This window comes from Poecilia formosa, unplaced genomic scaffold (genome assembly GCF_000485575.1).
Source record: "Poecilia formosa unplaced genomic scaffold, Poecilia_formosa-5.1.2 Scaffold98, whole genome shotgun sequence".
Classification (NCBI taxonomy): domain Eukaryota; kingdom Metazoa; phylum Chordata; class Actinopteri; order Cyprinodontiformes; family Poeciliidae; genus Poecilia; species Poecilia formosa.
Window position 1 is genome coordinate 122449 of NW_006800037.1, and position 17069 is coordinate 139517.

General features: G+C 40.9%; 1 protein-coding gene across 2 annotated transcripts in view; it reads left to right on the top strand.

Annotated features, from left to right (window-relative positions):
* The window catches only part of LOC103142534 (uncharacterized protein C1orf21 homolog), a 32151-nt gene extending 24128 nt beyond the window's left edge, over positions 1 to 8023 (top strand). For both annotated transcript variants that reach the window (XM_016674652.1, XM_007558633.2), the window contains exons 3-6: positions 7 to 92; positions 1799 to 1866; positions 3127 to 3187; positions 7037 to 8023. In XM_016674652.1, the coding sequence (XP_016530138.1) occupies positions 7 to 92; positions 1799 to 1866; positions 3127 to 3187; positions 7037 to 7081 (260 nt within the window). In that variant the 3' untranslated portion in view covers positions 7082 to 8023. The remainder of the gene's footprint in view (positions 1 to 6; positions 93 to 1798; positions 1867 to 3126; positions 3188 to 7036) is intronic.
* Positions 8024 to 17069: the final 9046 nt, after the last annotated feature.

The following is a 17069-nucleotide window of genomic DNA, read 5'->3' on the forward strand; positions in this document are numbered from 1 at the left end:
TCTCAGACGAATACAAGATGAAGGGAGTGGAAGAGGTGAAGTACATGAGAGGCGATGAAAACCGGGTGAACACACGCAACCAGGAGAACCTGGTGAGAGATGGGCACACACGCACACACACACACACACACACACACACACAAAACACAGCAGCCAGTCCACTGACAGCCTGTCATCCGCACACACTCAAACCTTCCTCTGACAGCTCATCAGCTTCAGCCAACAGTCCTGCGTTTGTGTCCAAAGGCAGCTCTCTCTCTGTCTGTGTGCAACACACACACACACACACACACATGCACACACCCACACACGCACTGTTTTTGCACAAGCACACACACAAAAATACACAGAGGCAAACAGAAAGGTTCCTCACAAGCAAGGTTCCTCACAAGCAGGTGGAGACAACAGTCTGGCGTGTGTGGAATGTGTAGGCTGAGCGCATGGTTGGTTTCCAGTCCGCCGCTGCAGAAATCTTTAGGTTTTAAACACATCAGGGGGAGTTTTATGAAGTCACTTTGCTCTAAAATCTCATAAATGATTTTACTGCCACTATGTCTTACCTGACGGTGTAAATAATTAATAAGCTGAGGCACATTATCTCTCTGAATAAAACCACTTCCTCCTCAGGTCACAGAAGGCCTGAGTGTTACAACGGTGAGAGAATACAAGAACAGGTTTTCTTTTTTTCCCCTGCAAGTGGACATTGTGGCGTCCTGGCAGTTGTTAAAACGGCGAGCGGCATAATAAATCCCGACTGTAAAACAGCAGCGGGATATCGCTACAGAAACACAGTTTCATAAAAACACAAGGTTAAAAGCGGAAGACGAGCTTCAACACTGTTATTATGCTGCCTCAACGGTACGCTCGGTTCATTCATTTAATTGATTTGATTTACAAAAGTCAAACTTTTCCAAGACTTGCTGAAAGCATGTTCTTGCAACCTTCAAAAGTCCCTTTTCTTTTTTGTTTTTAACTGGAGTGTAATTTGTTGTTCCAAAAGCATATTTTATTCTTATAGGAGTGAACAAACAGCACCATGAAGACTAAGGAGTGAAGTTGTTTGACATAACTCATGGAGCACTGTTCTAACATCTCAAAATGAAAAGGGAGTGGCCACAACTGCAGACCTATCATGTTTTTGTGTGCAGTTACCAGGAGCTGTAAATTTGCTAACTTTGGAGGAGCTGCAGAGATCCTTAGGTTGGGAAACTTTGGTCCCTTCAATTGCAGTAGTGCAAAGGAATCAACTCATATTTATGTGTTCAAATAGCCTAGCTAAAGTACAGACCTACATCCCAGTAGGGATTTGTGGCAAGTTTTGAAAATTTCTCCCGCAGCAAAATGAAAGGGGATAAATACACACAGCACACATTTCAGATTTTTGCTTGCACGTTTTCTTCTTTTAATTGATACATGATTTTCGCTCCACAGACAGCCCTGTGTTGGTCTATCACCTTAAAAGCGGCAACATTTGAAAGTTACAATAGAGACAATGTCGCAATAAAGAAAAGCCAAACGTTGTATCTTCTAAACCTTTCTGTGTTGTCAACACTGCAGAAACATTGACTAGATCTGACCTTGACCAGCGCTGATAAACGGGTTTATTAGATGTTCATATGCATTATGTCCGTGACCCATGTCCTGCAGCAACTGGGCGAGGGCGCAATTCAGTCATTCAGGTTTTTGATTTGTCAGCAGCGCGGCCGCTCTGCAGATGCCCGTCGTCGTGGTGGTGTTTGGAACCTGTTCGGTCTGCTGGTAATGAAAACTAATGGCATCTGCGCGTGTTTGTTCTCAGGAGAAGAGCAACGTGGAGTACAGGGGCAAACAGCAGAAAGAGGCGGCTGCAACGAACATCAAATCTAAGTAAGTGGAGCGGCAGCAGCCCTTAGAGCTGCTTCAGAGATGCTTTGTTAAATAAACTGGATACGTTTACATATTCGATCACGGTGAGTGATGGATTAAAGGAAAAAACAGCATAAATTATCACAGGAAGAAGCTGTCCTGCTGTGTGATGCCAACATGATGGCTGAAGCATCCAGGTTTTTATTTATTATACTTCTGAGGGGCCTGTGGAGTGTAAGCAGCATTCAGACAACTCTGTTAAAGGGGTATTTCACTCATATGGAATATCATGATATTACAAAGTAATTGGGTGTTTTTAAGTGAAAGTTTTTTTTTTTTTTTTTTTTTTTTTTTTACAAAAAATTGTTGTGGAAAAGATAATACAGTATGTCTGCATACATTTTTAGACTTCACGTCATATTCCATTGTTTTGAAGTTGAATCTGTCCACTCACCCTCTAATCTTTGTCCATTATCTGTCTGTCAATCCATGCATACATTAATGCGAACCTCTATGTATGCTAACCTACATACATGCATGCATTGGTACACATATCCTTATCCTTAGTTCTTCCATCTGAACCGCTGCTGATTGTAGAAATACATACCACAAAGTTAAAAATAAAGGTTAACTTTTGTACCTTGGAGTTTGGGAAATTATGGGATAACATGAATCTTGTTAAATGCAACAATGATCCCATGTTTTAATTAAATTAGGTCAAATAATTTTAGGTATTTTAATGTTGTCAATATTTTTAGCTTAATGAAATTTCTCTCCCTCTGAGAACATTTCAGGCTGAGATGTTTGGAATAGTTTACATCTTTTGCCAGTCTTAAGACGCAAGAGTAGCTGAAGTTGTTGACAGAAGTTGAGCGCATTCATTGGTTCATTACCGGGCCGCGCTGACCCTTTTATTAAACTGTCGCCTCCTTCACAGCGTGACTCCTGTAAGTAAACAATCCGAAGCGTCTGGCTTTTGTACAGCAGCTTGGCCGTCTACCTCAGGCTCCGTATGAATAATGGCAGCTACGTGTTGCACTCTTTCTCCTTTCAAGGACCGTTTTGATATTTTTTTTTGTATTGAATTATTATTTAAAATCACTTGTGGACTCCTAAACAGACAATTTCTCACACTGCAGAGAGTGTTCATCTGTGTTTGTTCCCTGTGGGGGGCGGGTTAGGGAGATGTGTAATGGAAAATTCTCATGATGTATTTGTTGCCTCCTCCTCCTCATCTCCATCTTCTGACTTCCTCTCCCTCCCTTTCTCCGTCTCCCTCAGCATTCACACGTCAGAGAGCCAGCAGGAATTTTTCAGGATGCTGGATGAGAAAATTGAAAAGGTGAGGCCTGTGTGTGTGTGTGTATGTGTGTGTGTGTCTTCATTAGTGGAAGTAGAAAATACATTTAACATCGTTTAAAAAGTCACAGCTGGGACAAAATTCTAAAGAAAGGAAGACGTTTATTAGTCCACGTTGTCGTTCTTGGTACAAGCTGAAGCAGAAGGAAAGGTAATCACTGCAGTTTATCAACACTTGTTCCTTTTTGCCCGCGACTTGAATGACACGGTCACACACGGTGGAACAAGTAATGACTCATTTTTATTTTTATTTTTATTCCCTGCTTTGAATCACTTTTATGCTTGCAGCCAAATATAAAGAGATTCACATCATTTCTTGCGAGATGAGAATCACATCGTCAAACGGTAAAGGTTGTGCACACGTCTCAAAGGTCCCACATTCTCTACGGTTGAAACCAGATGTTTACATACACCATTAAACATTAAACCTTTTTTTTTTCCTCACTGTCTGAATAAACGTTTTGGGTCAGGATTACCAGCATTGTTTTCATTTATTTGCTAAATGCCCATTTTGCTCCAAAACTGACTCCTTTCATCAGCTGTACGATGGCTGGACGTTCACATGCCGTTCATACTAACTGTTTGAGCAAACGAACATGGACTCTTTATCTGGAAATTGTCCCCACAGACGAACAAAACTCAGATAATTCAAGATATCCATCTCTTCCAGATATCTTGAATTTTTTTCCCATGAAGCTGTGAATTTGGATGGTAGTAAAAGAGCGACTCTATAGTAATAAAAGGTATTCCTGGATGACCCAAAATAAGAGACATTAAGTTTGACAGTGAAGGAAAAGGTTATGGTTTTTAATACAGTGTATATAAAAATCTGGTTTCAACATTTGAACAAAGTTATTTTGTGCAAATGCAGCTCTTCCCCTACAAAGACTAGCTGGTCGACTCAGCAGTTCTCCTCCGCTTCACAAAGAGCTTGAAGCATACCTTATTATGCAATAAGGCTTTTTTCCCCCTTTTTGCTTCACTTTCTTGTATTATGAAAAAGTTCTGCAAAGTTTAAAGTCCCCTCTTCAGTAGTTATTTTCTCAGCGGAGACGGGGCTTTAACGCAATATGAGTGTGAGATTCGTCTGCACAAAATGAGATGCTTCTCTCCAATCTGTGTTTCTGCATAGGTTTATAAAAACCTAGAAACTTTGCCAAAAATCCAACCACTGATGTGACCAAAACACTGTTATGCTGTTTTCTACGCCATTCTTTTAAAGCAAATATATTATTTAAATGCAACGTCTGAATGAATGGTGTTTGAAACTTTATGGTCTATACACTGTAATTTAGTTTTTTCACACATAAATATTTGCGATGACAAATGTGATTCGATACATCGTGCAGCTTTAATAGAGAATACGGAGCCAGCCACATTTATCAGTACCCCTAGAAAAAAAAAATGTAAAAACCATTGGAAGAGTTACAGTAGATTTGTATATTTTACAGGAACATTTGTAAAAGATTAAAACAGCAGATTTTTACAAATTAGTTAAAATGGCTATCGATGCTGCTTGTGCTGCCATTACCTCCCTTTTAGTCAACTTCGTAATCATTCATGTGAACTCATCCAATTGGCAATACAAGTCTAACACTCAAATATTTTATTTGAGTTAGTCGAGGGGTCAGAAGCTGAAATAGAGTCCAGATCTTTTTATTATGCTCTTTTATTTTCAGATCTCCAGACCTAAAAGGTTGTTTTTTTCCATAGGATTTCAGTCTTGGATCTCTGGAGTGAGATGGCCATGGAAGAAGGTTGTTTATGTACCTGGTGAAGCATTGTTCCCGCCATATGTTTTGGATCGTTGTCCTCCTAAAACAATCCAATGATTAAAAAAAAAAAAAACCTTGACTTTTTATAACATAGGACTATGTTGCTGGATTGAAAGAAATACAAAATCAAGGGCTTTTTTACACATCTTGACCAGGGGTGAAAGTAAATGTGGCTGTCACTATATTACCTAGATCATAATAAACATTTACTGCACAAGGAAATAAACATCTCCGCACACCCGAGGAGCATAAAAACCCTTCAAGGTTTATCTTTGATCACAAGGATGATATTTTGTCATTTATTGTGGCAAGCGCAAGTGCGCATCAGTCGACGGCGTCCCAACAATCTACTCGTTGTCATACGACAATTGGCTGAGTGTCAGGTGTGTCTGGAAGGAATCTAAAACAACCCATCTTATCGCCGACAAATCAAGATCAAATAAAACAATGTAGGAACTGTTGACTAACAGCACAGACGAATGTAGCCTTGGGTAATCTTAATACTTTCGACTCTGCTTTACGTCACCACAGTAAGATCATTGTCCGAGCTGGTGTGTTGTTGCCAGCCAGGCAACAACAGACTACATTTTAGCTGGTTCCTGTTATTTGAGACTGTAGCAACATTAGGTGAGAAGCACCAGGGCAAGCCTGCAGGCAGCCTGCTCAGCTGGTTTTTATCTTTGACTTTCAGCTCACAGATCACATCTGAGTTGTCACGTCGAGCCTGAAAACCCATAAGCCTTTGTGGCTTTTCCAAATCGGCAAATGTGCCGCGCGTGCATTTTAAACAGAAAGGTGTAATATTGGACAATGATAATTTGTGTTCATTATTTGGAAGATCATGTCTAATTCTAAGTTATAATGTTGCTCCACTGAGTGGCTGATGGACCTGTTCGCCCTCTGAGCTTCTAACATGTCAAAATATAACCATTCATCCAGCATATTTTGATTCTTTATCCTTTTTTTTATTAGCCAAACACAGAGTGCATATTTATGATGAAGCAGGAAATACTATGTGGCTTTTAAAACATTTTGCAAATGAAAATGTACATTTCTAACCATTATTCTTTACTTCAATGCCTCTAAATAAATCAACACGTCACTTATGTGCAATTTAATCTGCTGACAGGACAGCGACTGGTCATACGTTTCACAGCTCTGGCTTTTAGAGAAGTGTGAAAAAGAAAGCAAAAACAAACACGTTAAAGATGGTGTTCTGGTTAGATTAAACCAAAATGTAGTTTGTTTGTTTTTGTTTCACCTATATGGAGTGTTCCAAGGCGTTTTAATTTTTTTTTCGTTATTGTTAAGTGTTCCTCAGAAGATGATTTGGTGTTCTTCACATGGTACTCGCATCCAAATCCAGTTAACTACACCTGAGGATAACTATTAAAAGCTACTAATGCAATTCGGAGTTGTTGTTTTTTTTTTTTTTACACATTTGACTTTATGTTAACCTAAGCAGGTTGTCCTTATGCAAAAGAATTGGATTCAAATTGATCAAACATGCAAATAAACAGTTCTAACTGCAGCAATCACTACATTTTATGTAAAGTGGACATTAGAGTCAGATAGTGGAGAAATCCCAGACGTTCCCAAGTGTCGGGGGGGAGTTGAAATAAAATCATCTGTTCACAATTAGGTGACCCGAACGCCACATCAGTTTGCCAGGAACGACAAAGGGGACAAGTTTTATCTTTTACGTTGGACAGAAAGCCGTGGACAGAAATTGCGCCGTGAAAATCTTGCAGGCAGCGGCTTTGTTTATGACGCAGCAGCCTCCTCCGAGCTGAAACCCGGCGCCGTTCGGGAAGAGAGAGACGAGGCTGTCGGGGACGCTTTGAAGAGAGCAGCGCAGCCGTCAGCTCCCCACCTTCATGAAAGGAACCAAACGGCAGAACAAGCCACCTGTCAGCACTTCGCTATCTCATTCAGCATCTCATGCTCCGGCGATGGATGTTTATTTGAATGCGACTGAAGTAACAGGTGCAGACCGTTCAGAGTCATTAAACTCGAGGTATTCACCCTCTATTCCATCTGCTTGGCTGTGTTTTCAGGGGCGAGACTACTGTTCGGAGGAGGAGGAGGAAGACGGGACATAGCACACCGGCCCCCACGGACTCGACCCCCCTCCCATTGTCCCCCCCCACGGACAACCTCGTCAAGTGTGTGTGTGTGTGTGAAACCGGTAGCGTGTGTTTATGTGTGCCTGAAAGTGAAAGAGTTATCAGTGTTTTACAGTGTGACGGGACACTATTGGTGTGGGGGGGGGGGAGTTTTCTGAGCGTATGGCAGTGATACTTTAAGTGCAAAACAAAAGAGAATGGGACAAAGACAAGCTTCGTCACGGACTATGGCACTCGGCACCTCATATCCCTTCAGGCTGAGGGAGAGACGACGGAGAGATCGTCGTCGGACCCGTCGGGTCAAGCAGATATTTCCTTCACCTGTCCGTCCTCATCTGTCCGTGTCCTCCTCTGTGGCCTGACCCTAAAATATATAAACCCTGGCAGCCGGGACTCCTGGGTGTTGATATCCGTCGAAGATTAGAGTCGTCGTCGGTGTGTTGAGGGACTGGAAAAAAACACGGAGTAGAGAAAATGAAGCCCAAGGGAGAAGAGGACGGTGGTGGATCTTTGCTGAACTTTATAGCCTGACTACCTTCAGTCGGGCTCGCCTTGTCCAGGATGGACTGAAAGGGTGAGGGTGGGAGATGCTAGAGGGAGAAATATGGGATATTTTAATATGAGAGAGTATGGAGGGAGCTGGTAGTTTAGAATCTCCTAAACTCCTCCTTCCTTTTTAAGTCAAGGACCTGTTTTATTTTTGTTTTGTTTTCATTCTATGCCACAGCCACTTATTCAGTTAAATTTATCCTTTTTTTTTTCTTTTAAATGTTTGTTTCCAGCCATTTTTGTTCCTGACGTCCACCATAGTATGTCATTATCGTCAGCAAAATGAAGCTCCAAAATTTAGTCTGTGTCTTGGCGCGATCACTCCTCCTTTATACGAATCCTCTCTTACACACACAAAAACACACAAAAGAATTTTATTTAACAAAGAGAAATGCATTTGCCTTATTTCAGTGTGGAAGACGGCCGTTCTTACACACACTCCACATACACACACTACAATATCGTATTTGTTTCACCAGCAGATTATCATGTGCATAAATCAGAGGTACCCATAGAGCTTATTTCTGATCTAGTCAGTATTCACACACTTTCACACCCCTTCATGAACATTGCAGCGGCAATAATTTTGAGAAACTAAAAGGGAGAATTTGTGGTTGTTGTTGAAACACAGATCTGTTTTTTTTTTATTATTATTTTTAACCATCTTTACTGGACACGTCCTGTTGTATTATTTTTGAATACGTTTTTTTCTATTAAAGATAAAAAAATGTAGGCACTCTGAATGGTGTCTTTATTTATGTTTTTTTTCGTACCTACAGCGAACTGAAAAGTGTGAAGTCACTTTTCCAGACGTGTGACGTGAAAAGGAGTGTGTTAAAGCTGCAAGGCTGTGTAATACCCCCTGCTGGTGAAATATCGACACTGCATCCCAGTACGGGTATGATGATCAGAGGCGGACGTGGTCAGCAGCAACACTGTGGTAGCATGTAAATGTTAAATGTTGCTCGGTTCATGCGAAGAGGCCCGAAAATAAATATCCTCCAGTCCACAGCATTACGCCACCAGCAAAAACCTGAAGTGCAGCTGAAATCAAGGCTGGATAAGGCAGTGTTTGTTTTTTTGGCTGGGTTTTTTGTCCTTATATCTAGGGAGACAAAATATTGCACCTTAATTAAAATCCAAATGATCTTTTAAGTACTGAAAGCAAATGTTTTGATTTTAGCTACGTTTTCTTTCTTTTTCCATCGACTACGTGACTGTTCTCTGAAGAATGTTGTTTTGTTTGCTTAGGTCACTTCACTCTGGAAAATCAACAACATAATAATGCTTATCATTTACAATAATGCCACCTTTTCTAACAACTGGTTGGTTTCTGTTAAATTACCTATTTAAAGGCATATTTTCCAGTTCAAAACAATGTCATGAAGATAAAATCGCAACAGGGATTCCCCGCCTGACCCTTCAAATATTTTAGGCATTTGCCTGAGCATTGCCACTTTTGGCTTCATAATGTAGTGCACCAAAAACAAGAATCCAATATTCTATTATTTTTGAGTTTGGTCAAAGTCTGAATCAATCAATCAATCAATCAATCAATCAAATTTTATTTTTATAGCACATTTCAGCAGCAAGGCATTTCAAAGTGCTTTACATAATTAAAATAAAAACAGCATGTGACATTGAATAAACAGTGAGAAAGAGAAAGACATTTTGAGAGAAAAAAAAAAGATTAAGAAAGATAAAAACATTAAAACCCTCGCCCCTTTTAGGACTTCAGTTAAACGTTTAACTGAGACTCTAACCCTCTGCGAATTTAGTCAAAAACACCGTTTGACAAGGACTCCAACCTCTAGGTTTTTTGGACTTTAGTCAAAACGCCATTTGACAAGGACTCTAACCTTTAGAACTTTAGCAATTTTAAAATTCACTTACGTTTCTGTCGTTATCGTGCTAGTTAAAATGCCGTCAACTGGGACTCTAAACCCCGTAGGACTTTAGTTAAACGTCGTTTAACTGGGACATTTTCCGGGGGGCTTTACATCATTAAAACGTAGACAGTGAGAAAGTGAAATAAAAAGAAATTAATAAATAGGTAAAAACTAAAGATAAAAACATTAAAAACATCGATGACATCAAAACCCGCACTCTAACCCTAATTTAGCCATAAGCAACTCTAAACAGGTGGGTTTTAAGTTGAGATTTAAAAACACCCGTGTTTCAGCTGTTTTACAGTTTTCTGGAAGTTTGTTCCAAATTTGTGGTGCGTAGAAACTAAATCCTGCTTCTCCTCGTTTGTTTCTGGTTCTGGGGATGCAGAGCAGACCAGAACCAGAAGACCTGAGGGGTCTAGACGGTTGGTACACCAATAACAGATTTTTAATGTATTGTGGTGCTAAACCGTTCAGTGATTTATAAACTAACAGTATTTTAAAGTCTATTCTTTGAGCTACAGGGAGCCAGTGTAGGGACTTTAAAACTGGTGTTATGTGCTCTATCTTCCTGGATTTAGTTCTGTGGTACAGAAACCCAATTTCTGTACCACATTTTCTCCAACAAATGTTTGAACAGTTTAGGGATTTTTTTTTTCTCATACCATGTTGTAACCTTACATTTAAAGTTTGTTAATTTGAATTTGCTACCTACTGGGCAGTTGTACAAATTACTTCCCAGTTATCTGGTTGGATTTCTGTTTTAATGTTCAGCCTTCTATTGTGCTATTCAGTTTTAATGGCAAAAAATTGATTGTAAGGACGCCCAGCATTAACTATTGAATTGAATTTGATCCTGCAACTTTTGTTAAAATGAATGGTTAAAATATATATATATATTGATATTCATGTTTTTTTTTTATTGTTGGAACTATAGGTTCAAAAATGCAGCTTCATTGATTGAACGCTTTCATAATGGAGAAGTGATTTCTGTTTATAATTCTGTCGTCAACTGAGCCTTTTTTTACATACATATATACTATATATATAAATAACCACATGATGTAGTGCTGTAAAAACATGTTGAAGTTCTGAATCGATATCTGCTCTGATGTTTAGCCCGACGTGCTCCCGGTGGGACCGGATCCCACAACGCTTTCAGCGGGTTGGAAAAGCCTGAAGTGTGTTTCTGTAATAGCTGCTCCCTGCTGCCTCTGTGCGACACACGACGCACACAAACTCTTTCTTTACCTCGCATGACTCACTGGCAGGGGGCATTTCGGGTTACGATCAGCAACCAGTGAGCGAATAAGAAAAAAGAGAAAGGGGCTCCTTTCGTGGGCCGGCGCTGGCAGTCGTGATTTCCCACACGGAGAAATATAAAAGTGCTGAAGGGGATGGGGAGGGGGGGGAGGCTGGGGCGAGAAATTAAGAGGAGGTGTTCGGAGGAGAGGGAGAGAGGCAGGGAAGGAGGAGAGAGGAAGAGACGGATGTTGACCGTTAACCTCAGACAGGAATATGGGCAAGAAAATGTTCTTTCCACCCTGACGCAAGTACCAATAAAAAAAAAAAAAAAAGCTCTCTCCTCCCTGCTTTGTGAGTGAAATGTATGTGTGTGAGCGGAGAGCATTGGAAGAGGAACAACATGTTCTTGGCTGATGTGTGTTTTAGGGGGCTACGGTTTCAGGAATATTTGTGTGAAAATGGCTAAGAGTCGGTGTGACTGGCGTGTTCCGAGCAGCACACGTTTGACGAGCTAAGTTTTTATCAGCCTGTTATTTGATTTCATACAGTTTCATATTGAGTTTCTTGTGGGATGACGGCGTTACACGCCTTTCCAAGCCAATCTAATCACGATTGTGTTCAACCCTTGTCAAACTTCGCAGCTAAATCCTGGCCAGATTGCCGGAGCTTCGTGTTCAGGTTTATGAACTGACGGTCTTCATATAGTGGAGCTGTAGTCAGCGGACGGCATCCGCACCGGTTTTCTGTTCCAGCTGGAAGAGCACGACAGGCAGTCGACCATTGTAATCCTCGTCCACTGAATTTTCCCAACGCGTTCCTATAGTTGGTGTGCATTTCTGTACCTGTGAGCGGAATACACGAGAACGTCGAAATCGCAGCTAATTTCAGGTGATTATGTTTAAACGCACAATTACACGGTGTTCTGGAAACCCTTTGATGGGCCAGATAAAAACATTACAAAAACGCTTCAGACCAGCACCCCAAACGGGGATCTCACATCTTTCCTGTTGAAACAAAGTGAGCGCCAGACAAAACAAGGCGGTGGGAAGACACTGTGTGATGTCATCGGATCAGAACAGCAGCTATGGCCTCCAGCAGGTCTGTGTGTGAATTCTCATTAAAGAGGAAACAGGTTAGAAGTAGTGAGCTTTCTTTGGCAAAGAAAACCAATCACTGCATGGTAACTTGACTGGCTGTTTTTTTGTTTTGTTTTTTTTTACAGAATTTAGCTTTTGCTCTCATTTGTTTTTTTTTTCTATTTATAAAAGTGACAGAAAACATTCAGAATAAGTAGTTTTGTCCATACCATGGACAAAACTACTTTTGTCCATGGTATCATCACCATACTTTTTATGGTGACGATAGCATCACCATAAAAAGTACAGTTCGTTCAAGCAGTTTTGACTCAATCTTTACACTTAAAACCTGTCAAAATCTTCTTTTATTGTGCTTGAAAATAAATAGAAACCATAGATATTGCCTTTTTTCCAAATTAGGAGCACGGCAAAATTGAGTCCAAATGTGTATATGTGTGTGTGTGTGTGTGTGCAGGCAGACTTTGCCCACGTAGACATTATGAGTCAACTGTGAGAGGCACTGGCTGGCTTCCTGCCTGGATGCCCTGCAGGCCTTTTGCTCAGTGTCTCAGCTCTCCACAGCAGTTCCTGGCTCCCTAAAACCCGCTTTGGAATACCTACACTGGCTCTAAACCCACCTGGCTGCACAACCAGCTCCATTTTCCCCCTTGCTTGTCCTGTGAAATATTACCTCCCATCCTTTTACATTATTCCCTTACGTCAGCAGACTCTGCTCTTTCTTCCTCCTCCCATTTATGCAGCAGATCCATATTCTGGATTATATTCGCAGAGCAGCTCTTAAGAGGAGAAAGGGGGGGATTACATACATTTAGATTCATGTTGCTCATCACCCACAGCAAGTGACCTACATAAAATGCAGGAAGCTAATTGTTGAACGTATCCGTGCAACATTAGGCACGGTGACCTAATGTCGCCATGTCAGCGTGAGGACTGAGCTGCGCTGGAATCCCCTGCATCGCTCCGCTGAGGGACCGACAGGACTGAAAACACTGGCAGTAAAAAGCCTGACCGCCTGAGTGACGGATGCTCGTGCACTTTTGTTTCTCACCAGCCTGCCAAGTTTACGCGAGCTGAGTAAGCAGTCGCAGTCTGGAGTTGTAGTTCGGAGGGGACTCTGTGTCAGGAGCAGGAGGTTTCTTACACAACACATGGGAAATCTGCTTCTTCTGAAGAATTGTTGTCTGTGTTTGCGTGTGTGCAGGTGTGTGTGTGTGTGTGTGTGTACATCAGGGGAGGCAACAAGGACAACACAAGAGCACCACCTGCTGGTCCAACAGCGCCCTCAGAGGTCTGCCTGCATTGTCTATTACTAGCCTAAGGGGGCATCAACCTGAGATGGATAACTGTGATGTGAAAGAGAAATTATTTATGGTTTGCATTTTTTGTTCATAAATAAATGAATGCAAAGTGTACCATTAGCCTGGCAAAAACCAGCCCCTTGTTCTGCACTTCACTCTGTACAGAAAGTCTGTTGCCTCGGTTATTGAGAAACGATTGCATGCTGGAGGAGTGGAGTCTGTTAAAGGGGAACCACGTTATTTCACTATCCTATGGGGATAGGATATTTAGTGTGGCTTGCAGTTGCAAAATTTTTTTGTTGTGCTTCTTTTTTGTTGCATATGTCAAAAAGTTGCATTTTAGCATTATCTGACCGAAGAACATTCTTCCACATCTTTACTGTCCTTCCCTACATGGCTGGTGGCAAACGCCAGAGCTCCTGAAAGGCTTTCTTCCTAGCAGTGGCTTGACACACTTCCATATTAGCTACATTTGTGAACTGTACAACTAACTTTTTGTTCTTTAGGTACTTCCACATGAGCAGAGGATCTCTGCAGACCCTCCAGAGTTACCAATGGTCCTTTTGGCAGCTTTCCTGGTTAGCGCTCTCTTGCTCTTGCAGTGTTGTCACCCTCCAATGTTTGGGCCTTTTCTCTGTGTTCATTATTGTTAGTAAGATGTTGCCATATAAGTAATTTCCTTTGCGTGTAGTTTCTCACTGGTGTGGTGTTTTTAGTGCATTTAGATTCGGTACTCTGAAAGTTTTTTCCCAGTGGTTTCTAGTCTGCCGACTCTTCATACCACATATTTTCTGATTACTTCATCTGGTTCCTTTGTCTTTTCTTATCGCTTCCTCAGTATTTGCACGCCAGTTTTTTTGGGTTTTTTTACTGTTTATTGTTGGATTTTTTTCTGCTAACTGATGCTTTCTGAAGGTTGTTAGTTGCAGTGAATTTTTATTTTATGGTATCAGAATAACGGGGGCTAGGGTTAAAACTAAAAACATTTTGTAATTGCCTTTTCTCATAATAATGTTTTACTTTTCAATAGTGTATCATCTAAAATCCTAATCCAATACTCTGAAAATGTGGTTGGTTGTTTCTGCCTCACGGATGTAACAAAAAGCTTAAGTTAATCTTTCAAGGAATTACTTTTGTCGAAAATATCCACAACTTTAAGCTTCTTATACACAAACTGGAATACATATTTCTCCATTTAGTTTTTTTCCAGTGACACATTTTTGCATTTTCTGACCTTTTTCATAAAGGATTTACCCTACTATTAGAAGCCACAAGGGAGAAAGAGTTTGGTGATTTAAGCCCAGCCGTCTCTGAAACCACAGTTTACCGAACACAAAAACTTGGCACCTCTTGAAACATACATTTATCCCAAACATGACAAAAGCAAACGAGAGAGCTCTGCTGTGTCTGTCTGCCGCAGATCAGCTCTTAGGAAGACAAATGGCTACGTGTCAAAAACACAACCAAAATTACAAAGCAGATGTTCCGCTATGACAGAACAGGGAGTTTGAACCATCTGAAAAATGAAAAACCCAGCCTCGCTGCAGAGGGCTGACGCTGGGCCAGGAGGGTGAGGCTGTTTCTACACAGAGCTCAAAATGAAATGACTAACATGAGTTGGGACAAAAAAAAAAAAAAAGGGGGGGGGTGGAAATCTTGGTTTGGGGTTTCATTCAGATGCGCTTACTTGTTGATGAAACACTGAACACACTCTCAGTTCTGTTTGACCAGAGCTTCAGCCTAAGAGGTTCGCTCTGTTAACATCCACCGGAGCGAGTCCCAGCATGGACAGCTTCCACCAGTCACAACTGCTCAGCCAGATGTCCTGCGTTTACCACAGTTACGTGAAGGAATAATAATAATAATAAAAAAAAAAACTGTGTGTTTCAAACACTTAAAGCTCAGAGTTGTTAGAACGCTCTTGGTGCAGGTGCTGCAGGATTGGGACGGCATGTTTTTGGTCATTCCCTCGATGTTTCTGTGCTTCAGACTGCTAATATCTTCGGGGAGGCACTAGGGGGAGCTGAGAGATTACCCTCGCTAAGGGCATTCAAAGACATGTCAGAATGCTGTCATTACCCTAGGGAAGGGAAAACATTACAGAGTGGCAGAGAGCCCAACTTAAATAAACACAATGAAGTCAAGACAGCAGCTAAAGTAAGCTAGCTTTGCCCGTCTGTCTGAGCCCGTTGTTGGGCTCCTATAATTAAAAGAGGTTGCTGGAAGGCAGCAGTAATCCTAAAAGAGGGAACACTATAATATTATAGTAATATGTTGAGCGTAGATGCCAAGTTTTGGAGCAGGAGATCCAAGTTTGGAGATAGAAAACTCCACCCACAGGTGGAAAAGTGAATTTCAGATTTTGTTTTTGTTTTTTTGGTGAAATGTCTGGGATGTTTCTGTTTTGTTGTGATATTAGTTAGACTTGTTTTTTATTTAATTATTTTTATCTATTATTGAAAAAAATTTGTAACGCCTATGGCATTATGACATAGCTTTGAAAGCTCACATGGAAATATAGATCCCTGGAAGCAAATATGAAGAAGTAAGCTGTGGTTGGAAATTTTTCTGCCCATCTTGTGTTGCTGTGGTCCAAAAACCGTCGAATAGTGGCCCAGCACTATTCGACTGGGAGAATAGTGCTGGGCCACTAGTGCTAGTCGAATAGTGCCTGTCATTGTGATGATTTCATACTCTCCACTCATGCAACATTCAAAGTGCTCAACAAAGTCAGGGTGTGGAGATGGAAAGAAATACTCCAGATGAGTAAAAGGACAATTAGTGAAAACAGGACAAAGGATACGCTTTACAGAAACAAAAAACAACAGGAAAAGAAACCAATAAAAGCCCTAAATGACAAAGCAACATGTTGTGACATTGTCCAAGAAAAACATCCTGTACATGCCTCCAATTGAAAGAGGAGTTTCCAAGTCCTAGTTGTTGTTTTTTTTTGTTGTTGTTGTTGTTTCACCAGTTTTGTGGCTTTAGTTTTTATAGTGGCAATTTGGATCTAGCATCCTACAAAGAACAGTCCGATGAAATTCAAATAATTGCAAGTTAATTCAAATTGCTTTAATCATAAAATCCTCATTTGCACTATTTCTACATCCTGGCACAAAGCTTGATTTATATGATCTAACGATTAGAAACTTTGAAGAAGAAGAAGATCAGATGATTTCAGAATCTGGATCTGGATAACTGCTAAGACTGTTGCCTAAATATCGTTAAATTGTGACACCGAGCAGCCACCAGTGCAGAGCTCAGGAATGGTGGCAGGTGTGATTGTTTCTGGAGGTGAGGGAGAGACTTTCAAAGGCTGGCTTGGTGTCAACAAGCAGCAGCACAATGCAGCCACATCTTCAAGAAAAACACGAAGACAGATTGAGATTCTGGAAGTAGCACCAGGGCTGGACAGGACAACCCCAGGTTGTTCCCACTGTTTGGAGGATTTGGGGGGGGGGGGGGGGGATGATTGTTTGGAGAAAGGAAAAGAAATGCTACATTAACTGCTTCATCATGATGACAATGAAGCATCCACGGGTCATTCGTGTGAGGGCTCGCCTCAAGCAATTCATAAATCTCAAGGGAGATTTAAGTACAGCCATGAACAAAGAAGGGATTCAAAACTTCCTCTAAGAGCAACTTTGGCAATAAATAAAAGTTTTTCCAGCAGAAATAATAAAAACTTTTATATTTGAGCCCCCCCCAATTATTTTTACCACTGGCACATTTACACTGAAAGTGATATTTAACTTAAGAAACATATTTCCTTTCTTCCGAACTGAACATTATAGAACTGAACATTATAGGGTGACAGCAAGGAGGCCTACCAACCAAGGGACAAAAGTCACAAAGCAAGCAACAAAAAAAAAAAGTTTTTGAAATG